Source organism: Solea solea, chromosome 13 (assembly GCF_958295425.1).
Source record: "Solea solea chromosome 13, fSolSol10.1, whole genome shotgun sequence".
In the NCBI taxonomy this organism is placed as follows: Eukaryota; Metazoa; Chordata; class Actinopteri; order Pleuronectiformes; family Soleidae; genus Solea; species Solea solea.
Genome location: NC_081146.1, coordinates 13,969,364 through 13,997,065, shown reverse-complemented (window position 1 = coordinate 13,997,065; position 27,702 = coordinate 13,969,364). Strand labels below are relative to the sequence as shown.

General features: G+C 38.4%; 1 protein-coding gene across 1 annotated transcript in view; it reads left to right on the top strand.

The window, feature by feature from the left end:
• Positions 1–27,702, top strand: part of cdkal1 (CDK5 regulatory subunit associated protein 1-like 1) — a 211,355-nt gene that overhangs the window by 16,542 nt on the left and 167,111 nt on the right. The window contains exon 4 of the mRNA XM_058648452.1: positions 18,751–18,835. Within this exon, the coding sequence (XP_058504435.1) occupies positions 18,751–18,835 (85 nt within the window). The remainder of the gene's footprint in view (positions 1–18,750; positions 18,836–27,702) is intronic.

Sequence of the window (27,702 nt, the reverse complement as noted above, 5' to 3'; positions counted from 1 at the left end):
GAATTATTTTTCTTTGAGCAGAACAGACTTTCTCTTAATTATTCCACCAACCAGCACCAGCATTCATTTCACTGCTTATGCAATGCAAAGCACATCAGCAACAAGGCTGTGATTAAGGGCTTTGCTTTGTGCATTTTGATGCAGTGACACTGCAAGAAGCAAGCTCAGGTGATCCAGCACTGGGTTTCATTTAAGAGAATTACAGCATATATATAATTATTAGTGTGCTTGTGATTGTGTTGCATGTGATATGAAGAGACATTATGAATTGAAAATTGCGGTCCACTCAGCTTGTCTGTGTCTCTGGCTATCACTGTATCTGTGTCACTCTCGGTCTTGTGTCAGTTGAGTAGAGACTTGTGGGTTTTTCTATAGCTGATGCCAATCTTTAGAAATCAGTGAATCCAATGGCTGCTGATGATACAGATACGCTTTGGTATGATTTCCTTTCTTCCCTCCATCTAATACAATGTAGCAGTTCAACATCCATCAATCTTCTACCGCTTTATCCTCCACATGAGGGTCATGGGAGGCACTGTGCCAATCCCAGCTGACATAGGGAGATAGGCGGGGACTGTTTGCCAGTCCATCACAGACAAACAACCATTCACTCTGACATTCACACCTATGGTCGATTAACAACTAAAAATAAATGAAACACTTTTTAAAAGAAATCAAAAAAATATTGAACAATTCTGTCTTTATAGTATGTATATCTATATTCCAAATTAAATATTAAATTAATTTAACAAGAAATCAAAAACAACTCTAATAGACATCACTGGAGTCCAGTGTGTTAGAAATAATGACATCTGCTGGTAAGACTGCAGACTGTAAGAAATTATTTGGGGCAGTTCCGGCACGGCACGGCTGAGCCGGTATGTGTGACGTCGACAGACCGTCGGAAACTGAGTGGCAGAGCGTGTCATTACAGGACGAGTCTTGTGTATGACGTCTGACACAAGAATCAAACCAAACAGTGTCGAAATGTAGATCAGTTAAAAATCATGAAGCTGTGCCTTAATCTCCAAATCTAAAACCTCAACATTTAACTGCACTGGCAGTTTCATGCAGCCGTGCTCCGATGACTCCGCCCATGTCGAGGAGGTACTACAGTAATGAGAAACCATACCAAACCTGAGCTGTGCTGGAACTGTATAGTGGAAAAGGGCCATTAGATGTGTGTCAGGGAAGTACGTTGGCCTTTCTCCCTTCTCCCTTGTTTGTGTAGAAATATAATGCTTTAGAATGCAATATGTGCACTCTGGCTGGCTAGTTTGTCTGCTCATCCTGCTGTAGAAATGTGGCAGTGCAAGGTGGTTGCCAAAGTACACATAGAAGGTTCATTCTGAGGCTACGAAAGTGAAGAATTTGTATTTTTACAGATTTAAAATTATATGCTTTGCACTGCACTGAAAAAATTGCCTGATTTACCGACTGGATAAATGAATCAGTTGGGGTCTCTCTTTTTTTGTCCTGCTTCATTTCCACAACCAAACCGTATCCCCTGCTGTTGCGTCTTTATATTTCTTCATACTGACACTGATCCTCTAACCGGTTGTGAACAGTATTTCAGGTTTACTTTTGAAATGACATGCTCACATGCCTTTTATTCTCCTTGTCTTCTTGTCGTCCCCTCACGTCTTCTTTCCTCTTTTTTAGTCCTCTCTGCCCCTACTTCTATATGTGATAGTTGGAGAGTGTATATAAAAGTTTAAGAGTCAGGGGATAGCAACATTAGCTAGCTTCAAACACACAACATCATAAGGACATTTTAATGTGCTTCTGCATACGAAGCCACCAGGAAAGCCCACAATGTTCTCTGTATCAGAAAAATAAAAGCTCTCTGCGTCTGGGCTATTTGCATATGATTTGCATATGAACCCCAGCTGGCTGTTTTTGGAATGCCAAGAGGCTAAATTCAGTATTTATTACACAGGCCCATAACTAGTTCTCACTTTTCTGTGGCATTTGCATCTAATTTGCATGTCCCTCAACCTGGATTTGGGAATAAGGGACTAGATGACCTAAATTGTTTTAATTCCACGCTGAAATAAAAAGGCAAAGGGAGGTCTAATTATTACTATTAATCAAATTAGGACGCTTAACACGTGGAACGTAAATATGTGAAAGCTTTATTGGCTGCAATAGCATGCTTTGCAACCTGCTCTTGAATTAGAATGCTTTTGATTAGAGATGATAAAGATGTGTGTGTGCACGTGTGCAAGGTTTAGGTTTTTTTTCTTTTGGGAAAACAACTGTTTCTTCAAAGTCCTCTATATAAACTTTTCCAGACATAATTAATCAGAAAAGCTAATCAGCTTTGCTTCAGTCTTTAAACTGTCCATCTGGCATTGGATAGAATAACTGTGGATGACTAATGGCACACAACAAAGATCTCACCTATTCATTTTATATTATCTAAATGTTATGAAACTATTGCTGCTGCAGCTAAACATGTAAACTGTATGCTGACATGTTGATGTGTAGATTGGGATGCTTGATTTGCAGAATATAGTACATTTGTTGTTCAGACTTTCAATGATTGAAGCGGTTTGTTTGTTTCTTGCTCTTTTTGGATATCAGAAAAAGAAAAAAAAATTAAAAATTCGATTCCTTTCAAATAAATACACAGACTGTAAAAATCAACATCATGAACAGCAGAAACACCATTATAACTAAGTCATGTGGACTTTGTCGTTCATCTTTATGGGAGCACAATATTTGTTTAACATTATTGTTGGTCCATTATTTGTGACTGGTAATGTAATCGCTACAGGTAGTAAATGCATCAACACAATTGTGTTAGTGTGGTGTTGAATATGTCAATTAGTTCATTAGTTTAAAAGATGTAAAACAACTGTATTGCACCACAATTGTGTCCGTGCACTGCAGTTTTTGTTCTCATTTATTCTATTCTGTTCTATTTTATTCTCTGTCCCTTAACTGATGCAACGTGTGAAGTTCCCCAGTGTGGGATCAATAAAGTCTCATCTAATCTAACATAATCATGGGACACAATAATCAAGCCACCCTCAGTGACAGTACTTTATTCAGCTAATATGTGTAGTGTAGTCTGAACTGAAAGGGAAAGAGCTTTGATAGACTTAAGTTAATCCAGTTTGGATTTGAGGGCTGTTGTCCCCCTCTTAAATAAATTCCTGTCTTAGGCATTGGGTTAGGTGATTGACTTGATGGATTGTTTGGTTGCTGTGGGGCCGTTGAGATACTGTATGTTAAAGGTTGAAAAACTGCTAAGATACCAGTGATGTGCCCTCCATATTGATGCAGTCTCTCCCTACTGATTAGTGCTTGCTGTTAGTTATAGCTTGACTGGTGGTGTGGTGCATATTTAAACATGACACATACCTTTTTCAGAGCGTGAACATGTGTTGTATACTATTCAGGACAGGTGAGCTTTTACATACAGGTGGCTTCTACTCCCTTCTTTACCTTTTCTTTCTGTCTGTCTTTCTTTGTCTGTGTGACCAGTGAGAAAAATAGAACACGCACACACACACATGCACACACACACCTCATTGAATATAAACTGCCATCTCCTAGGGCAAACAGCAAATATAATCGCTTTTGCAATGTCAGAGAAATAGTGTGTCAATATTTGCCTGGTCTGTTATTGTTGTGAAATGAGGAACAGAGTGTGGTTACTATGGTGTGCATGATTTTGACAGTTAGCTTTGAGGCACACCCATGCGCGTGCACACACTCGTGCACTCTTGGTGGTTCCACCAGCAGTTTGCACAATGACACTTTTATTTTGATGGATGTGTTCATTTTACCTCTGTAAATAAGAATACATTTGAGTCATCCACTATCATAGGTTAATATTAGACGGTTAAATGATTTATTCAAGCAAGCACTAGATAATTTCCACTGGAAATGTTTAAACCTTAATACTGCTTTCAGTTGAAGACGCGTCACATGGACATGTGCAGATGTGCGTCCCCTTCAAAAAGGCCTTGGAAAAGCCAGTGAGAAAAAAACAAAAGTGCAATTGTGTGGAACAGGGCTGTGCGCACAAGCAGGTGACTAAATATTAAGGCCATCTCTCTGGCATTGTTTTATTGTCTGCCTAGACCAAGTCGGACACTGATGAGTGTGCACTCATTGTGCTAAAAAAGTAGAAAATATTTACATTTTTATGTGCATCAGACAACCAGGGAACAATCGCATTGTGTGGAGCAGGAAAAGACTGCAGCATGTGTTTCATAATATTTTCTGTATGGTTTTTGCCAGCGTCATATTTCTAGCAGCCTGGCTCTGCGTGATCAGCCCCTTTTGTGAACATGGAATTTAAAGTAAACCTAAAGTAGATTTTACACTGTCCTTTGACAAATTTTGGTGAACCTCAAATAACAAGTTTGAGAGTTGAATAAGTGTGATTTGTGATTTGATTAACAGTAAAGCTGTTTATTTCAGCTTCAGATATAGTGGATTCGGGATGTTTGCAGTATTACAATATCTAGGCCATATATGATTATAATCTTGACTATTGGGTATTTACATGTATGTATACACACTGTTTTGGTTGATGTTTGTATTTTATCACTACAGCTGCTTGAGTGCTGCTTATGTTGCTATCATCTGGTTCTTCAGCTTAGTTCGCCTGAATGACAAATTGCAGAGTGTTTGGGTGTGAATGTGTCACTTTCAGGTTATCATGTCTGACTTTTCTTTCTTCCCAACCAGTCTAAGAGGAATCTTTTCCTTACAGACAGTGTTAATAATGAGAAGACAATTAATTCTAGCCCCCATCTGGAACTGGAAGGATCATGTCATGTTTCATTCTGAGGTGGATGGTAAAAGTGAAATCACTGGTACATTACGCTGTCAGTCAGTAACCTTCCAGGCCCTTCTGTCTTCCGGAAACACTGACTTTTGTGCCCTTGACTCTAATAATCCCTCTCTCGCTGTGTGAAATATCTTTCTTTCTTGCACTGATGATCATAATGGTTTTCTGTCTGAGCTGCAGTCTGGTGATTGGCCCCAATTACTGCATGAACCTGAGGCTTCAAATCATCCTATCTATGCAAGGTGAAATGCGTAATGGCAAAAATCTATTTAGGCCTGGTTTCCATCTCCTGTCTGAATGTGGCTCGATAAATCACACTTACTGCACATTTAAAATCACAGGGAACCCACTGCCACATGTTTGTAATTACTTTCCTTTGTTGTACTTTTTTTTTTCTCCATATATATATGGCCCACAAGCCCTCTTATCATCTTTAGCAGTGATTGTTTTCAAAGTTAACAGTGGAAAATGTCTTTATTTCTCCAGTGTTCTCACACAGCTCCCCAAATCTCATATCCTCTTTAATCACGGAACCACCACTACTGTCTGGTTTCAAACATGCATTGACCACTGCTAGGATATTAGACAGAGATCAAATGGAAAATGTTCCCTAATGTTTCTCCTAGTGAGCAGATATGTAATTAACTGTCGTACTTGCAATTAGGCAGTTGTTCCTACTATTTTTAGTCATAGAGCAGGACCCAGGTGCACCCACTGTTGCCTATGATCAGATATACAGTAAAAGAGACAGATTGATTTCAGCCTCTTGCCCTGTAGGAGCAAACTTCTGCCATCCAAATTAGTGGTTGGCTTGTCTCACAGCATTCATCATTCCTGCTCCACTTTCAGCTGAGCTTGGCGGTTATTTTTCACCGAGATACCCCCACTTAATCTTCTAATGCTAGGTCTCTCCTTTGCGCACCCTTGTTATTTTGTTCTCTTTCTGTCTCATCCTCTGCATTTTTATCATTTTCTTCCATGTTTCTTCTTCCCCTTTTCTTTCCTCAGACTCCTGCAACTCCATACCTCGTTTTCTTAATCCCTTTTGTCTTCAGCCTTGAATCTTTTCTACATCTCCACTTACTGCTCCACTTTGATTTTTGTACAACTTTGTTCTCTCTGTTCTGTCTCTTGGTTTTCCTTCTCTGTCCTTTTTTTTTTCTGTCTGACTTTATCTGTCAGGCTGACTCTGCCCCTCCAACAAAAATGGACTTGGAAAGAAAATCTAGTCATGTGGGATTTCTGTCCTGTCCTTAACAACTCTAAGATGTTGTCAAACTTGAGGTGTGAGTGCTGTGGGAGAACCCTGCTGTGCCTAACTTGGCATACTCCTCCTGCTGCTTAGCGTGCACGCTCTCATGCACACATCTGTCTCTGAGAAGGGAATATGATGGCACGTAACTAAGCTTTTATATATTAGAGAGGGAGAGAGAATTAACTTTACTAAAAATTACCAGTAAAAATACCAATGCAACTGCATTTGAAAGTCCCTTTTCTTACTTTTGTCGAATATCAATTTGACATTTTGTACTTTTGACGACTAAGCTCTTTAAATACTGTCTGCAGTGGGATAACACTCTTCAGTGTTGCCATCATTTTCAATATTTTTGGCATTTTCATGCTGTATATTTTGGCTACACACTGTATGTCTATTTATGATAAAACATTTGGTGTCACATATCAAAAAGTCTGGTGCTGATTTATTGCTGTTTTTCTCAACAATCAGCAACTGTCCTGGTGAGATGTCAGTTGTAGTTTATAATGAGCCCCTGCCTATTTACTGGAGACTAAATGAACACTAAATGAGCACAGTAAATGAGTTTTCTCCTTAAAAAACAACTACTAGTGAGAAATGGAGAATGGATGACTATAGTGATGGATGAAGCACCAACAGGACAGAATACTTATTCCGTGCAGTTGATAGTGGGTTATCTAAGACTTTGAGTTCCAGTGCTGTACTGGTGTTGCTCTTTAGTTGCATCAGAAGATTTACTGCTGATGAGAATGAAAGATTTGGTTTGCTTTGTTGTGCTTGTGTGGCTGTACTTATACATATGTATCTATGAGTTGTGTTACCTGTTGTAACTAGGTCTTTCATTACTGATTATTTGTTGATCTGTTAATCAACTTTAATTTTTTATTTTTTGTTAAAATCTCCATACTTCAAATACATACTGCTCATTTGTTTCTCACCTGACCAAGTCAAATTAGGCGAGTTTGTTGCTGAATTCTTGGAAATGAACTGATATTTTAAATGTCTACAGGTTTCAATTGTGATCATAAGTGTGTATTGTGGTTAGCTGTGCTGTGTGTGTGTGTGTCTAGTTGCAGTCGATGTCTCCTTAATGACACTTAATTGTTTTATCATCCTTGGCTGAGTGGTTGCTCACCCTGCTAGACGGATAGAACAACCGCCAAAACCCCTAGGCCCTTCTGTGTGTACATGAGTCTAGTGTGTGTATGTGCCTGTGTGAGTGCTTCCTTGTAAAATGTGAGAGGAGGTGAAACGAGTCCTTAAAGCCCCATCCACAATTTGTCATGTCGGTACGGACACACACACATGTATGTGCAGCATTCGTAGAGAGGACACTCATAGACATTATGCATTTCCTAGCCCCCTACCCTAACCTTAACCATCATAACTAATGCATCATCCTAACCTACAGCCAATTCTAACCCTAACCCCAAAAACAAGTTTTAACCCTCAAAAAGCCCTTAAGTCAAAATATCCTCACTTTCCCAAAATGTCCTTACTCACTATTGTTTCTACATTTTTTGGTCCTCACAAAGATAATTATACAAGGACATACACACACACACACACACAGAGACTCCCTGAGGAGAGAGAACCTTTTAGACTGAAATGGTGTCAGCTGGGAATCCGTCTTGTCTCAATCAGTCATGCCCAACTTGTCATTCCTAACCCACTCCCATCTCATGATTCAAGACTGTGTGTTACATTTGCCCTTTAAAGATATTGTATTCAACATTTCAGTATTAAAATATCTATAATCTTTTTTTGGTATTGTCCTTGGATTAGAAATCCATATCTATATTCAACCATTTCATTTTGGTTGCATTTTAATGTCAATCATCCATTTTACCCATGTCCACCATTGTGAAATGACCATTGAGGCTTCACAGAGTTTTAACTTAATTTAATGACAATCTGCTTTAACTCTCCTGTGTAATACATGAGGACTTAACTGTACTTTGAGTTAGCCAGTGTGTAATCCTCTTGTTTTTGAATTATATTGTATGTATGTGTTATATTATATTGTGAGTGTGTGTCACAACCACTCATTGTTTTGCTGTGCGTTCTGCCACCATATCTCTCCCTTGACAATAATTCCACACTGCTTCTACAACGTCATCTAACTTGGACCTCTGTTAGTATTTTGAGGGTAAAACCCCTTGTGGCAGAAATTGCATACAGTGCATTTAATTGAGACTTTGTTACATGTAAAATATTATGTATAGGATATTAGACAAGTAATATGACCAGCCGAGAGGACAATTTTTAAATGTGTTATTGTTTCGTATTCCTTTATGTCCTTGCCAATCCCACTTTCATGACAGTGACCACTGTATCTGACTTGAGTTTGATAGAACTGTGGAGTGGGTCAGTGGGTGCTCCACCCTGCCCTCCAGTCCACCTGTTCTCACCGCCACTTTGCCTGGCATACAGTTGCCCGGTTAACCAATCGGCAAGTAAGGCCATGCGGGGGTTGTTAGCTCAGTCAAGTGAATCCATTCACCCCAAAGCCACCCTTTGCCCTACCATGCTTACCCCTATAAACCACCAATGCATTGTATCCCAAGGTCAGCATGCCCTGTGTGTTTCTTTGTCTGTGCGTGTGTGTGTGTGATGAGAGATGGGGCAGTGGAGGGGGAAAAGGATGTGTGTGTGTTTGTTTGATATGGAGGGGGAAATGGATGGATGGTAGAAGGCAGAAGTAACAAGGGTTAGGTGTGTGTGTGTGTGTGTGTGTGTGTGTGTGCGTGCACATGTTTTCATGTGCACTTGTATGAATGTGTAGAATGGGATAGAAAGTGGGTCACAGTGCAGTCTGTGTGTGAAGCACCAGGAGCATCATATTGACCCCCAAGGCTGCTGTCTGCTTCTTCTCTCCTCTCTCTTACTTACACACACATTCACTAATACACAGCCGTCTTTGCCTTTCCCTTCATATATCGTCCACCGTGGCTGAAGACCAGAGGGCAGTCAGAGGCAACATAGATCTATTTCCGTGGCCTGGAAAACTCACATATCCCATTTACTTCTCTGTTGCACTTTACATGGTCGTATAAAGTGGGTAGACGTACAGTAGGGGAATTTTATGAAAAACCATTGAGACTCTCGTTGAGGCTTTTAATTGAAGTTACACTACAAGAAGTGCATAATCTGACATAAAATGTGTGACAAAACGGCATAAGATTATAATTCTGCAGTGCTGCAGAAATCCCCCTGCCCAAAAACCTTGCTCATCATGAGTTTGATATTTATTTTTGTAAAAATACAAACCAAAATAACACAAAATAATTGTTGATAATGATAACATTATTTTTTTTATTTTATTTACTATATTGTCCAGCTCTAATTGAGAAGTGCAGAGACAACACATACATATTGCATTCAACCGTACTTTACAAATCCATTTGTCACCACTACAGTCATATATAACCTGCATGTGTGATACATTGACAAATAAAGTTTGGGACCCTGTTATGTCATTCTTTCTGAAATGGAAAATGTCATACCGTAGTGATAGTGCAAGTTGAGTGTCACGTCCGGTATATATATCATAAGGAGGGAGAATTAAAGGATTGTGTATGAAAGGTTTACGCTTATGGAAAAGATGAAGCCCTCAAATATTCTTTTTTTCCTGCATAAATAAATAAGATGCGACTCCAGTGAACTGCCTGAAATATCTGAACGGGATGCTTAATAATCAGTGAGAAGCAGAAAGTGGTAAGTGCTCTCCCGGCAGGGAGAAAACAAATCTGTTTGTAGAGTAATCACCATGGGAGCTTCACATTGCTTGAAAGTAAGATTTCCATTTTATATGGAATTGCAATCAAAACAGTGCAAAAGTCTTTAATTATTTACGTAACAGTCCCAATTACTGAATGTGTTACTCTAACACTGTGTAATTGAATTTATTTATAGAACACTGTTTGTTTATATGCCCTGATTTGAAGTGCAGAAAAGTGAAAGTACTGTGTACTCTATACTGTATACTATACTAGACACTTTTCTTTTTTCCAAATTTGAAAAATGGCAGAATGAATAAATAAATATAGAGTGGTAATGAGTATGTTTATTATAAATACCAACATTCAGCAGCAAAATTGCATGATATGGTAATATAACATGATATTGTGATAAGTTTCATTATTGGTATGACTCATTATTTTACTTTTACACTAATTTTAGTTTTTAACGATTTTTATTATTTCATCAACTAACTTTTGCTAACTGATTCACTACATGTTTTTCTGGATGCTGTTTTCACAGAGCAATATGTTCTTTTAAGGCTTTTAGCATGAGTGGGTCACTTTTTTTAATTGTCAAAATAGATTAAGTGCAGTGACTGTACAACCTTGAATTTATTTACAGGCATGCCCCTAAGTATAATAAATGTAACATTCAACACTGCACTCACAACGTCAACACTGGCACTGCTACGCTTTCACCTTACAAGACAACTTTTTAAAATTTTTATTTTGATTAGAAATGTCAATGAATGGCCATCATTTGTCCATGCTCTGATTTGAATGAAGCACGGAAATTGAAAATATTTTTTTCCACAGTGTTTAAGTGTGTGCAGTGCTTATGACATAGGATCATAATACATACGAAAGATTTGTTGAACAACACAACGGACATGCCTGACAATTTTTTTGTACCATGTCACTTTTCAATTCAAGTTCAAATGAAAAACTTGAATGAGCCGAGGAAACTGTAATTTTAAGATGGAGGAAGAAAAATGAAAAAGAAGAAAATGAATAGTACAGTCAAAATGGGAAGAAAAAAATAAGAGAAAGGAGGGAAATGGCAGTTTTGATTGGTGGAGAAAATTAGGAAGGTAGAGAAAGTGGTGGCAACAAGAGTTTTGAAAATGTCAAGGTGGAGGTAGGGAAGCATAACAAGTTATTTGATGTAATACATGTTGGATAAATGAGATTGGGGACAGTGGAGAGTCCAAGTAATGGGGAGAAAATGAAAAAGCAATGAAGAAAAAGTGAATTGGGATTGAAAAATGCCATTTCAAGATTGTTTGGTAAAATATCAGGTGCCGGTAGGGGCTTAACGCTGTCTGAATGACACCTGAATTATGCTTTTGGCTTCTATTTTCACTGTTTGTTGTCTTTGGTTAAAAGGTTATTTGAAATAACTCCCCAAAGCCGTGTTTGTTCATTGATGATTGACTTTCACCTCTTAACGCCTTACTTTTCAGACACTGAAATTAACCAACGGGGCTGTACATTGTTACACAACTGCACAAAACAACCACACAAAATGTTGTTTATTATTACAGTTAATGAAAATTATTATTTAGTTTTGACGATGCATGGTGATCTAAGGTTTTTTTTTTTTTGCTTCAAGTCATAATGACACAGCTCTAGGCATTCTGCATATTGATGTGTATGGAATTAGATTTGTCTACACTTTTCACAAAGCAAGCAACACAACAAAAATGCTGATTGGCTAGTTTTGCTGAGTTTAGGGTTGACAGCTCAATGAACCATTGAGCTGTTGCTCCAAAACAAAGTAGCCAATCAGCAGGAAGCTTCCTAAGGCCCACCCATGTTCAGAGTTGCAAACAAAAAACCAAGGCGCAAAGAACAAATCAGGCAGGGCAAAGAACATGTGAGGGAGGACAAACGCAAAAGAGTCAGAGCAAACAAAATTCCGATTATTGTAAACATCCATCTATCCTCCACCGCTCCATCCTCTGCATGAGGGTCGCGGGGGCGCTGCGCCAATCCCAGCCGACACAGAGCGATAGGCGGGGTACACCCCGGACAGTTTGCCAGGGCACTGCAGGGCCACATAGAGACAAACAACTTTGCAATTTGTGTATTTTGATATTGTGGTTCATTTTTGTTTGCTCAGTTCATAAAGTGTTGTTTGCTTCTTGAAAAGTGTTGCTTGCTGAGTGAAAAGTGTTGTTTGAAAATATTGGCACAAATCTAATCCCATAGAGGGAGCGATGGTCCCTTTGTCATATTGACTGATGTTTAGGGTAACCAATAGAGCCACTGCAGCTACAACACAGCGTTACGTCATAGGTAAATGACAAAGGAAGCTTATATTCCCTGTTGTGGAGAACTCGCAAAGACCGTAGCCTGTTTCTGCTGTGTTAAATGAAGTGAGGTTTCTGAGAAAAAGAAAGGAGGACGTTTCAGGTGCAGTTGAGGAGGGAGAGCTGGAGGAACACCGTCTTACTGGATGATTGGCGAGTGTGGTTGGGGCGGCACAGCGTTTAATTGGATAGGAGTTGGTGAACCGAGTACAAGATGAGTCATTATCATCATACATATGCAGAAGCTACCAGCACTTTGATGTGCGTGTCATGACAACTTTAAGCATCAGCACATTGGTACATTTTCTGATTTATTTATTCTAGTAAGTTTTGCTTCTTTTTTTTTTCTTGTCATGTTTTCTCTCATTTACTCCAAGGGCTTAGTTCAAACAATGAAATTGAAGAGGTCAGATGTGAGTGTGTGTCGATGCTTCACTGCTTTTCAAACACATCAGTGCTGAATGACACATTTCAGGATCCACCTATCCATTATCTTTACCCTCTTACTTACTGTGCAAAGGCCTGAGGACTATCCCCGAGTGACAGTGCTACAGTGCATAGTGCTGCCTGCACTTTTATATATCGTGCTTAACACTGTTATTTTATTTTATTTTGTCTAAACAAACCAGTGGAGGCAAAGACGACAGAATTGTCCTGTTATCAGCGTCATTGTAGAAGAACAGCTAGGTTCCTGCTCTCTCTGGCCTGCATGCACACTCATACATTTTTATAAGGTTAGCACTTCAGGTGATAACGGGTGTTACTATGCACATTCTTGTATAAAGTACCATTTTAAAGGCACACGGGATTTAAAGTACAAGTATCTTACCAGAAAATTACTTTGGAAGAAGTTGAAGTCACTTTTATAATATTACCCAAGTAAAGGTCTTAAAGTCTATGACATTTAGTGACATTTAGCTCGTTACCAGGCTTCTGCAGAGCTTGTTGACGAGCTGACCATCTGAATCAGGTGTGTTGGAGCAGGGCAACATCTAAAACATGCAGGGCAGTTTTCCCTGAGGAGGTTAAATTCCTGGCTCTGCTAGTCTATATGTGTCCTTGAGCAAGACACTTGTTGCAGAGTGTGAATGGGTAAAGCAGCTCATCAAGACTAGCAATAATATAAATACAGACCGTTACAACTCTTCTTCCCCTGATTTTATTTGGTAGTAACAAGTAACAAAGATAGTCAGAGGAAATGTAGTAGATTAAAAGCAAAAGTTGCTAGGAATACAAATAACAAAGTAAAGTCAAGTCAATTTTTCAGATCTAAAAGTAGTCACATATACTATAGCTGCTGCAGTGAAGGAATTCATTATCTGGTGATTTCAGCATGGTGCAACAGTATGATGTTATTTCCATCCACCGTCATTGACTTATTGTTATCACGGTGTTTCAAACTGTGACAGCCCTCGTCCCTTGTTCTCTATGTTACCTTTACTTTAACCTCCCACTTCTCGGTAAGTGATCAACACTTGCAAACTTTCATCTATTGATTGTTTTGAGACCCTCATTCTATCCACTATTAATTCTTCAACAGATATTTACCATTTTTAACCAGCTCATTTTAAGAAACTTGCACATAAATTATATCCATAAATGCTCTCACACAAGCAATAAAACCTGTTTGTTGTGCATTTGCTGTAAATAACTGGAGCAAATTGGCAGTTTGCAGTTTTCATCTGCGTGAATTGCAAATTTGTGAATCAACACATCTGCATACAGTGGATACACCGGAGTTTAGGGAAATAAACCTTATTCCCATTTTCCCTGTTATTGTTTGTGTGTTTTCTGCCTTTTGACCGCGCAGCTGAGCCTCATCTGTTTCCCTGTAGGGTGCTGCTCACACCTGCGGGCAAATCAACAATAGACACAAAATGTGCAAATACAGCAGAATACATACATAATTATGTAGTTTTGCTCAAAACAAAATATTTGTATAATTTCAAGGCTGAAAACACACACACAAAGCTAACATATGAAGCCGTAAGATGGGTTGATGTTATGTTTATGAAACATTTTTTTTGTGTTTTTTTTAGGTCAGAGCAAATGTCTGACCAATGACACTTTCTTTCCTCTTTTCACTCTGATCTCCTTTTGTCTCATCTAATTTTTTTTTTCTTGTCCCTCATCCTTTTACATCTTTAAAAAAAAAAAAAAAAAAAAAAAAATCTTTATTCTAATTGTTGCTAATACTGTTGGTTGTATTTGGGTGGTGACAATCATCTGTTTCACCTTCACACTCACTTCTCTCTTATAACCCTGTTCTATTTATGTCTGTCCTTTCCACTTCTTTCTTTATACACAGCACTGTGCCAAAGTCTCAGGGCACTACCAGCTTTGTTGTTTTATGTCGGTCAATTTCTGTGAGCAGTGACATTTTTATATATTATCGAGCTCTCAATGAGTTCAACACGTGCCTGTAATGCTGAAGCATGTCTTTAATAAACCGGGTGTAATGGATCTTTTTCATAGCAGATATTTATCGACATTAAATAGAAGGACAAACACAGGTTTTATCAACATTTATTAGTTCAAGTCTAAGTGTAAGTCACACTAAAAACTTGACACTTTAACCCGTAAAAGCATTTTTCTGCCTATATATTTCTCAAATGTTCTGGATTTGTTCCAATCAATGGAAATAGAAATAATTATACTGTATTGTTATTATCACATTGCTTAATCAACAAATGTAAAGGTGGCCCTAGATTTACTGTGTGTGTGTGTGTGTGTGCGTATACAGTATATATTCCTCGCTTCCACTCTTTTCTTTGTCCATTTTCTATCCCTTTTTTTTATTCGGTGCATCATACACCTGCTCCCTTAAACCTATCTCTACTTTCAATGTATGACCTTGAACCCAGTCGTTACTTCTTCAGCATCCCAGTGGCTTGAGTGATTGTGGGTTGAAATGAGGGTCAATATCAAAACCACACACACACTCAGATAGAGAGGTTTGCACAGCTATTCTTCTTAGGACACAGCATTGACTTTGATTCATTTGGACAGTCCAAACAAAGCATTATCCCCAACCTTAACTATAACCAGTTATTGCCACACACACACACTTAAATGCAGAGAAAGAGAGCGAAGCTCACATAGTAATAACCTCATGTAATATATATTGGTCACTGGTACGCAGGTATTTATTTATGTTCTTATTTATTAAACAAAATGACTGAGCACCAATTCATTATTGCTAAATGTGAATTCCACCTATTCCTTTCCATGACTGTTTACCCCCTCATTATAATTTGTTTTCTTTATCATGTCATGCTTAATAATAAAATTTTGAGTGCTTTGAAAATCGTTTCCAAAATGTTCTCAATATTGTGCCTTTTTTGTACAGCAGTGCAATGGCCTTTATACTTGAACTGTTGCTGTATTTTGATTTGTTTAATACTTAATACAGTTGATTTAATTTAGCTTATTTAATGGGTTCTCCATGTTCTCCATGCAAGTACAGAAATAGTTCCTGGCATTTATAATCACACACACAGACATGTGCATGTCCAAACTTGTGTACACACTAGTAGGCTTGTCTCACCCTCTGGGCCTTTTCTTTATCAGATAAAGCAACAGTCTGCACTTTCTGTTCTACCAACCACTCATATAATCAAGCAACCATATAATTGCTTGATGGCCATGATATGCAAAATTAAACAAACCACTCCCATGCCATTGGCTGCAGTTCTATACATATTCAAATCTTATGCAAATATGCCTTTCCAGAGATTTCCCAATATCATCTTTATGTATGGAAGGAATGTATAGCCTGCAAACAGCTTAGTCATTGAAGGTTTTCTACTTTCCCACACTGACACACAATGATTTAGTAATGTTTGACTAAATTTGACTAAACTATGTTGCACAGACTTACTTTTTAAAACATTGTCTTTCTCCTGGTTTGCATGGTAAAACAGTCATCTCCTTCTGTGGCCAGATTTCTCTCTTTGTTTAAAATCATCTTGACAACTTTTGAACCAAATGTAAGCACAGCTGACCAGAGAAGGTTTCACACACCACTGAAGGCCAAAAGTCCAGCCTGTACCACTTCAGTTTAAAAAGCCATCCCTCAGTCAGTGTCTATCAAATATATTTTGTCTTAAAGCTACACATATTAGGATTTCACCCTACAATGAATGCCTCCAAGATTATTTTGACGGTACATCAACTCATATCAGGGTGAATGGCACCTCTGTCAAAGCCCGAGCAGGTCTGCATTACCTGCATTGCCACAACAAGAACTGCAACATTCTACTTGGCATAATGTCACAGTAATATTTATCAGAAGTTTTAACTCTTAACCATTTGGAATAGATAGGATTTCTTTTTTTTTTTTTTCAATGTGTGAGTGCGTGCATGCGTTGATGAAGAGGTTGTTATTGTATGTCTGGAAATCATCCCTTAGGACAGAAACCACACAGCTGAGACCACTCCCACTAGTTCTGCGTGGTACACACACACACACTCACACAGGTTTGTGCAGCCATCCTTGTGAGGACACTGATTTGACTTTCATTCATTAGTACAGTATAACCAAAACCTTATGCCTCACTTTAAGCACAACCCCAACCTTAACATAGCCACTGTTCACACGCTGCCTCTAACCTTAACCAGTGCCTCAGAAATGTGGAGATAAGCAAGCTGTTGGGAGGAGAACTTAGAACTATGACAAATACATTTTAGTGTATTTAACAGCTTTGAACTGAAATAAAGAAGGATGAGCTGAACTGTGGTACAACCTTCAGTCTACAGCCTCATTTGGGCAAGGCTTTGGTCCCCATGAGGACTGCTGGTCCTGATATGGTCACATGACACCTTTCAGAGATCATTTAATGCAGTCATTGGGCCTCAAGGTATGTTAGCTGATTTTGACACGGTGTAAGCTTAGACTTAATGATGTCTCGTAAAAACAGAAATACAGCTGCATGAGCAGCACAGGCACTAAAACGTTGTGAGTCACACTGGCAGGACTGAAATCATGTGTTGGGTTTGGACTTGTTTTTAATGGTGATGTTGTGTCTGTTACTGGAAATCATAATGTTTATAAATGGTATTCCCAAAAGTACAGAATTATCCTACAACTACAGATGTTTGTCTGCACACATGCATGCATGGGAGTGTTTTGGTGAGGTGTTCAGAAACAGTGCTGACCAAAGGCAAAGTGTTTCTGGTAATCTTCCCCTTTCTCTGCATTCTGAGACCTGCTGTGTGAAAAGTACTGTGCGTGTGTATCACAGTAATGCAGCAAACACTGTGAGTGTTTGTGTGTATGCTTGAATGCAGCCGGGAAGCTGATTCTAAGTGAAATACCTGGTTCAATGTAGCGTAAAGGAGCAAGCTTCTACCACTGCAGTGCCATATCCCCTCGAGTATAAACGTCTTTGTGTGTGATGGCTCTCCTGGCAGTGCCATGCAAAGTCTGCCACCATCACCCAGAGTAGCATTTGAGCTTAACACGGCAAGCTGTGAATATGGGTGTGTGTGTGTTTATATGTGCATGAACACGCATCTTTTTTTTTGTGTGGGTGATTAATTTTACTTTAAATCAATTTGCATTGTGGTCTTCAGCGTGTCCTTGTAACTTTAAGGAGTACCCATCCGTCTTCTACCGCTTTATCCTTCACATGAGGGTCGTGCGTGGTGCTGTGCCAAGGGTGAAAGGTGGGGTACACCAAAGACAGACCGCCAGTCCATAGTTTTTGAATTTTCTAGATATCACAAACGGTCTAGGAGGAGATGGTAGCAGAAGGGTTAAAATAGATTTGACTTTATTGATCCCACACTGAGGAAATTATAGCAGCTGAGTTGGGAACAGACAGTACTACACTAAGATATCACACCTTTGTGCCAATGTTTTTGAACTGTGGGGAGAACATGCAAACTTCATGCAGAGAGGCCTTTTTCGACCAGGTCACAAACCCAGGTCTTTTTTCCTGTAAGGCAACATGACACAGAACACAGAACATTCACAGAATTTTAACCAAACAGTTGATCAACTCTGCCTTGTGACTAATTAATAAAAATAAAGTTCTCTTTAATCAGTTAGTTCAATTTTCTGCATTAGGTACAGGCAGTTATCAGCAAAACAAGTGTCACAAACTTGTGCAGATGGTATTCAAAGAAATGACAACATGCAGAAGTGTTTTCCAAATCCAAGATAATGGATGATAGTGTATTAAATCATGCATTTATTTTAAAAGATAGTATTCTGTGGGAGGGAAACACATTTCTAAATAGAAATGACAATTTAGAGACTGGTTGGAAATTAGTGAAACATGTGAGATCATTATGGTGTGTGACTTTCTGAGGGTCGACTGACAGATTGTTTGCTTTTCACACTATGTAACTGTGCCAGTGAGCATATTTCACCTTTTTATTCAATTCAATTCAATTCAATTCAATTCAATTACATTTTATTTGTATAGTGCCAAATCATAACATACATTAGCTCAAGGCACTGTACATACATGTATTTAGTCCTGTGATACACTGAATCTTCAATGTTTTTTGAATAATTATGTGCTGATTTGCGGATCTATATATATTTTCTTCCTCTCTGTCTCATTTGTGATTATGTGAAATGTGGAAAAAGTGAACTTATTTTCTCTCTCTTTGTTTCTACAGATGACCCAACAGATGCAGACCTGTGGTTGCTCAACAGTTGCACAGTGAAAAACCCTGCAGAGGACCACTTCAGGAACTCCATCAAGTATGGAAATAACACTAAACACACACTTTGCTCTGTTATTTCTTGCAGCCAGAATATTGGCATGAAAACATGACCGATATTAGTGATTAGTGGCTCCTTTGCAAATGACAGACTTTCACTAGATTCCTTAAAATCTTCTATGTGATGATTAGAAGAGTATTTATATATTTCAAACCTTTTAATCAGTAAATTTAATATGTAAAATAAAGTATACTATGAATCAATTTTAACAATATGACTCAGGTTTCAACATATTTAGTATGCCGAAAAAGTCAATATTTAGTGTCATGCTGTTTTCTGTTTGAACATATGTGGATAACATCAGAGAGGACATTGAAGACGTAACTGATCCTGTGTGCGAACACACACACACACACTACAAACCTGTGTGTGTGGGTGAGAGAGGGAGACTCACTTGCTTATTTTGAACAAATTACTGACATAAATTTTCCACAGATGAATATTTTCTTTATGTAACACAGTGGTGTAAATAGACACACAGCTGCTGACATGAACACACGTCAGTCTATAATGTTTTAAACGCTCCAAAATAAAGTTACAGACTAATTTGTTGTAAGAAAATGGGTAGAGTAGAACATTTTCTTTATCCCATTATAATCCATACGGTAATGAAATAACTATGACAAAGTTATTCCGCCACCGTTGCGCCGTTCATCGGAAGAAAAAGGCGATGCCTTTAGTAATATTAATATTAATATTAATATGAGAGCAGTCGCTGTGACCCTGACATTTAGTTCCTTCGTATTTATCACTAATTGCAAAAAGAACAAACAACCAAAATAATATATTTTTTACAGATTTATACATCATAAATTGATGCGTTGATTGAGCACTTTCCCTCTTTTTCTTAAGGAAGAAGGCATCAGAGACGGTGTTTTAGAGTCATTTGTATATTCATTTGTGGGTGGAACAGGGGCGTGGTGTGTTCACCTCCTCTCAGTTTCACGTTTGATGGGATGTGCGGGACCTAGCGTACATACGGTTTTATAAATCTTTTTTCTTTGCGTAAGTACTTTTCAAATTCTGTCTTTTAGTATGAAAGCTGCGCACTCTTTTATACATGAGGCCCCTGGTGTCCTGATTTCCATTTACTGACTTTACCACTCGTCTTGTTGCACTGCTGAAATATGGAGAGGAAGAACAGACGAGAAAGGCACTGGAATTTGCATAAACACAGATAAATTAAGCTAGAAACTGTTTTACATTTTAATTAATTTTCCTCCATCAGGGACACGCGCACACACACACACACACACACACACACACACACACACACACACACACACACACACACATACACATAATGAGTTATAAGGTGATTGTATGTGTAAAATCAGAACTGTGTTATTGTAGGCAGTTTAGTGTCAATATAAGTCTGCCATTAAGCTTTTTCACTTTTACCAAGAAGTAAATTATGATTTGGCAACAAATGTTCTAAGACACTTTTCGAAGGTTTACTTTCTCCATTTTCTTACATATATACATAAATCGTTGTGATTTAAATGTGTTACCGTGGGCTCTGGGATTTCGTTCTTGGGTTTTGTATGTTATATACACAAAAATATGAATTGATTAAATTAGATAATGTGTAATAGATATGTGCACAGTAAATGTACTGAGACGACAATTAAGTGTTGATTTCCATGGTCATAGTTTGAACATTTGGACAAACTAAAAAGCTTCCTCTAAATGACCTCATTGTTGTAGCAGGACAGTTATCTCACATGTTTGAATGGACAAATTAAAGGCTTTTTAATTTGTTGGCTTTCATAGACAATTTGCAATTTAAGCTAAATGCAAAAAGCAGCAATTTATCATCTGTCATATTGTAGATTTTGAATGCCTGAATCATCAGGATGGAGTAGCTTATTATATCGGGTGAACAGTTAAGGGCAAACCGTTTCCCTTGGCATTTTTTGTGTTCTCTTTCTGTCATGCCACTTTTTATTCAAAGAATTTCTTTTCTAAATTGAAAAGCACAACATAATGACACACTTCAAGACCAGTTAATGTCCTCCTTTTTGATGCCAGAGTTTTTCTTTGACTGGAAATCACCCAGCTGTAATGCTAATGCAATTAATGCTCTATTCATCGAGAAGCATACACACATGTACACGTCTGTGCTCATACATGCGGGGGAAAAAGTTCTTGCTTGATTGGGGAACAGAAATGAGGGGTTTTGTGATCAGACTGGTTTCAAATGTCCTCTTGAAGTTACTCTTTTTTTTTTTTTTTTTTTAACTACTTTTGTTTTTGTCTTCACTTCATGTGATTGGAAAAGGAAATGCCTGCACCACCTGGTACCACACACGCACACACTGAATATCAGTTGATGAATGAATATTAAAGGTTTTGTCGCCGTTCAAAGTTAATGTGGAAGGAGTCCTCCATCTATGTTGGAGTTGAGTTTTTTTCTCTCAGGAATGAGGGAGAAATGGGTTCATTCTATCATTGATTGGTAAGTTTAAATCATAACTATTAGTGTTAAATTTGTGTGAGTTGGGGTGCTTTTTTTACCCTTTGCTTTACTTAAAGAGTTAACTCAGGCACTGTGTATGTTGAAAACATTTTGTACGACATTTCATCTTCCAGTTCTGTATAATTTTGTGTGTGTGTATATATACATTGGTCTGTAATACAAATTGTTTCCCACTGGCATGTGGCGTGTGGGACGTTATGTTCAACCAACACACACAAATGAATGGCCACAGAAGTAACCATGCTTGGTTAATGAGTTGAGGGGTCTGAAATGGAAGCAGAGGGGCTTTTCAGCAGTCTTCTATCATAGTTTGGAGAGATGCAGTGAAAAGACAGTTTATTACTTCTGGAGAACTGGGGCTCAGTTGGCATCCATGCCAAGTGTTTGGGAAAATGACTCGCTTTTCTGAGTGTACGTGTGTATATGAGGTATGAGGTTGGTCAGATGGTTGGATGCCCAGGTGACACATGGAAGCTATGTGGACCTGCGTGCATGTTGTCTCTGTGCCCAGAACTAAGCATATGGATATTACAATATTTTAAGTTAAATGTATCCATTTATTTGTGATTATTGCTCAAGGACACCAAGTGTGGGTTCAAAATCGTTTTGTGCTGGCATAATCCATGACATTAAAACCCATCATCTTCATTAGTTGTATTAATTATCTTTCAGTGCCATTGTAGTGATTCTCCAAACTGTTTATTTGATATGTTATTCATATAAAAGTATGATTCTCTACACATCTCTTAAACCTGGAGTGGAACCCTAATTAATGGTATGAGTAAAATATGTGTTTGTTCCACTATTTACTTTATTGAGAAAGATATTTATTGAGACAAATATCTGCTGTGAAAAAGGGCTATTACTGCCACTTTATTCAAGAAATGCTTGAGCATTACATACACATGTTGTATGAGTTTATCTGATTGATTCTTTTAACCACATCATTCCAACAGTCATAATGTCAAACTGTATGAATAAGCTTCTGCTGCATACACTCACAGAGTCTGTGTCTGTGCGTGTTTCATCATTTTTTTTGCAAACTCGTTTAAATGCACACCATTAAAGCAACAATCATAACATTATCTTGACGATAAATGGCGATATATCTTGCCCACCTCTAATAATGGTGTACTATGCCCCACTGTTCACTTCAACATCAGGAACTCACTAAGTTTCCTAAACCTCCAGTAGAGCAGAAATGCTTAAATGTCAAGTACCATTTTATGTTTGGTTGTGCACATGTGTGTGTTTAAAATGCCAAAATCTATAGCGTAATTCAGTGTCGGGGACTTCTCAAATCAATGAACCTGGAATGCATTACAAAAACAGTTGCTCAACAGCATGTAATTAAACTTGTGTGTGTGTGCTCTTTCTTCACTTGGCTGTCTCTAGTAATTTGTATGATCAAGGGAATGTCCGCTTAACGAATTAGGAGCCAAGTCCCGAGTCCCATACTTCTATTTTCAAAATACACCAATTCCCACATTATATTTACATTAATTTCAATACACATTTAGTATTCATGAACCAACCATAAGAAGAAAAAAAATCATTAATGTTAATTGAATAGGGACGCACAACACAGAATGAACTGTTGGAAGAAGTCCAACGTGTTGTGTGCTGTACTTATACTGTGTATTTATAACAGATGTGTAGGCTGAGTGGTGAATATGGATTATGCCCTCTGGCTACAGGACGCTCCACTGTTGGCTCAGTGTTGTCTTGGCAGAAGCTTCTTCACAAATTCAAGGCCGTTGATTCAAGACGTTGCCAAAATGTGTAATGGAAAATGGACCTAAAGTTTCCTGCTTAAAATGGACCTAAAGTTTAAAGTCAGCCTTATTTGTCGTGTCACTAGATGTGAACGAATTTATACTCATGAGTTTGAATTTCCTGTAGTTAAAAATAGTTTTCATATTTATATGTTTTAAAAAGCCTTGAATAAAGACTTACATTTCACAAATACGCAGTATTTGCTGAGGATAGATGTAAACATCCATGATATTGTTACTAATATCCCAGGTAAACGCATGTCCACTTAGTTTTTTGGCAGTAGGAAGAATCGTCTATTATTCCAATCTGCCATTATTTTAAATCCAACTTAATAATGATAATGAAATTGCTCAGACACAAGAATGTACCATTATGTTTTAACACACAACCATTTATTTTTGAGTTACAGGTGGTGGAAGCGTTACATCCTAAGTCAGTATCTGTGGGCCAAGTGATTTTATGTCGTTGATTGCTGGCCTCATATTTACCAAAGGCAAAGGTCATGGTTGGCAAATAAAATCAATCCACTGTGAAACTGAATTTACATACATACGTTACTCCACATGTCAGAGACTAGCGATGGTTAACAAAACCTGGTATTAAACGGGCCTCCGGGGCTAAATTTCGAAATACAGTATTGGACAAATTAAGTCGTTCATCATTCATTCAATCGTCCTACAACTCTCTTTACTTCTGCTGGTCTAACACAACAACAAGCACAAGACAAAAGTTATTATGACATATACTTAAACTGCTTTGAAATAGTGTTGTTTTAGTACTATAATATTTATTCTTTACTTATTTTGTGCGTGCATGTGTAGTTCTACAGTGCTTCTAATACATAGAGCTATTTGGCCGTACTACTACATGTACTTTGAAATTTACTGACACACTGAAAGTGACTGACATTAAGGCCAGAAGTGTTTCCCTTTCATCGCAACATGACAGCAAGGTACAGTATAAACGATCTGAAATCTGCAGTGACCTTTAGATGTTTACCAAGGGTGGTTGTTTTACACGCGCATATATACACGCACACACACACAGAGCGCGAGCTTGCTGCCTGCAGCTTGTTTTGCTCCAACTCAGGGACTGGCATTTCATCTGTCAGTTGGACAGGACATTAGCCTACATTTTGGGGTTTACACACACTTCAAAATTGTTACAGAGAGCAAGAGACATACTCTGAGGGGGGGAAAGGAAAAACAGAGCAGGGTTACAAAGGCTACACGTAGCCGAGTTCATGTGTGTTGATGTGATGGTCTTGCCGAGCCCAGGGCTCTGTGTGAGCCAAACCAGAGCCTCAGCTGGCCCATGCAATCTCCAAGTTTCACTTATTTTCTGTGCTGAGCTGCTAAAGTAAACGAGGTTAAACAATGTGACGATGTAGGACACGTGTCAAACTTGGCTGCATCTCCACTGACATACTTATCAGTACCACACTCATCAAGTTTCTGCACCCTTAAAGAAATAAACAAATTAAATTTGCACTTTGTAAACACAGAACCAGAAGGGGATTGTTATTTTTATGAGTCTTATTAAAAAATTAGTTCAGCAACTTATTGGCTCAGACAATGCTAAGACAATGCTCTGCTGTTCTCAACTGGAGAACAGCAGAAGAAATCCGGCGAGGCAGATGGGAATTGCATTACTGTACAGCTGATTTCAATGGAAAGGCATCTATAAATTATTTACCACTCTTCTATAGATGTAGTACTCAAACTTATGCGTATATAACTTTGAAACAGTAGTAACAGTCCAGTTTTGATATTCAGCCCTTCTGAGCCTATTATATACATTCTATGAAAAAAGTATCCATTGCATTCACAAATGTGTTTACATGACACATCTATAATTTCACATTTGAGCTCCAATGTCTTTCTTCGTTTAATCTTTATTTAATACAAGCTTGGTTTCTTCAGAATTTTATATTATATGTCTGTCCCTCAACTTGAACACAGTTTTTTAATTCGGCCCCCTCTATAATTGAGTTTGAGATCCCTGAATGAAAGTTGAATATGTCGGAAAACTGCAGGTCTGGAATAATGTCGTCTCCCACTGTTTCCATACTCGTGAAAAGCACCACAGGGGCATTATAAAGGTCAATTATATTCAGTCTGTCAACTTCAGTGATATATTACTCGAGCACAGTAAACTCGGTTGGCTTCAAACTGGCACTGGCGCTTTTCATTTTTCCAGAAGCTTTTCCTGCATTCATGGCGAGTCACGTGACATCCTGAGCTTGATTAGTCATGTTGGGTTAATTAATTGTTGCGTTGCCTTTTCTGTGACGCCTCCACCGCTGCCTCTCTTGGGAGGAATGAACTCCTTAGGTAACTGGTCAGTCCAAAAATCTCTTTCTTACTTTGCCATCTATGGTGTAAAACCCAAAATACCTCCACATGATGCTCTTCACATGCTTTGTTATAATTATCCCCTCAGGAGGACGGTTAAGCTCGCTTTTGTCTTCATTTTCTTGGCATAACAACACAACATCACTGTCTTTTTTTTTTGTGATGCCAAGAGGGCATTCAAAGCAAATGGTAAGGCCAAGCTGCGCTCACAGTGACTTCTGCTGGACCCCACTGTAAAAAGTGACAGCACTATTTCGGGTTAGCATTTAGCATTCCAGACTAAACAGACTTATCCACTTAAATCATGTTTGCTGCAAAGCTAGACTTTTATTCCTCTGCTTAAAACCTAAGATGATTAACCCCAACTACAAACAGTCAAACCCAATTGTGTGAGGAATGTTCTGAAAGTGAAGTAACAGCCTTGCCTATTTTAAGCTTGTTTATCAGGAAAGGTGAGCGGCAAAGCAGGCATCAGAGGAGATGAACTGAATGTGCTGAAAGGCTAATATTAAAACCTCTGCTCCCAAAGGGCTCGACGTTAACAGCTTCTGTCAGCTTTAAAAGACCAGATATTATGTCCTCTCTCTTTTTTTTTTTTTGCAGCCAGTAAAAAGTCTTTATGCGGTTCTAGTAATGGAGTTTCAAGTCAGAGCTTGTTATGCTATTATCTGTTCACCAGCGGGACAGAACATTATGATGGACATTGCAGTTGAATAGGTGAATCATTGCCTGGAGAAAAAAAGCCTCCTTTTTATGAGCACTCTATATGAAGGAAATTACAATTTCATCCTAAAATGCTCAAAAGAAATTAAATAATATATGCAAAAAAACATGCCTGAGACATGAGTGAGGTAACTGTTGCATTTACTGTCTTCCTATCACTCTCCAAATCAACAAGTGAATATTATTTATTTATTTTATTTATATTAATATTAGATTAATGTCCTGTATAGTGGCAGAAGATTCTTCAAGTCACAGTCACAGATAACTTAACTTTAATGTGACTGTGTATATGTGATTTTGTGTGACTGAATATATAACGAGAAATGAGACACATGGAAAAACACCGAAAAACATAGAAATGCCTTTAGCCAACAAAGCTACAGCCTAATTCTCTCTCTATATTTAAATATGCCTCGCAGAGCTGCACACACATCAAATATGCAGACAGGACATGTATTGCCTTTAGATGCAGAGGGTGCAACTGATGGACTGATGGAGATAATTAGGGGACCAGCAGACCTCTGGACTCCAACAGCATATGTGGCTGTGATTGCATCGGACAGGTTTCGTGTTTGAGCCAGTGCCTGGACGTCTCTAGGCTTATTCATGTCATATATTTAGTAAGTTATTCAATTCAATACCAAATTAATGTGCATTTTGATGCTATATACAGTGTGTGTGTGTGTGTGTGTGTGTGTGTGTGTGTGTATCTGTGTCACTGACTTCCTCACAAACAACCTGTCACATCTGCTCTAGAAAGTGGGTTTGACTGCATGGCTCAGCACAGTATGGTGCCTGTGGTATTTGAGCCTGAGCATGTGTGCACCGGATTGTATGTGGCTCAAATGAAATGCATGCCTGCTCACAGTATGGGTCTAAAGGCCTCAGCCCACAACCTGTTAAATGTGCCCTTACACAGGTTTGTGTTGCTTTTTACTTACAAATGAAATAGCTACATTAAAAAAAAAACTGCAAAAAAAACTCTCTCATGAATGCTGCTGATAGCCTCATGACTATATATATTTTTAGTTTGTTGATACTAATACATTTTTGTGATTCAAAGCTTGCTGTGTACATCATTCTGAATATACTGGACATATATGGAAATACCCCCCCCCCCCACATAATTTAAAAGGTGTTGCAGCTACAGAATGTTAAATGCCCGATGCTGGTGTCTCAGCTGTATTTTTGTCTTTATTATTATACCGGTATACATTAAAAAAAAAAAGATAAATACACTACAAAGCTTTCCACAGCTGCAGGAAAACAAACCGATATTCCTCTATGTCCTTGTTTTGTAGTGTGACTCCAGGGACATGTGTGCACGAGTGCCCCCCGAAATAAATGGCTGCATAATCACAGCCTGTCACATTGTAGCTGTCCTCATGAGGTCCTCCTCAACCTTCCTCACAGGCAGCTACTGCCTTTCATCCCCTCAGACAGCTGGGCTCTTATGGCACCCTACTGGGCTCCAGCCTTTTCCCTTATCCCTGATTGTGGATTTATGCCATAGG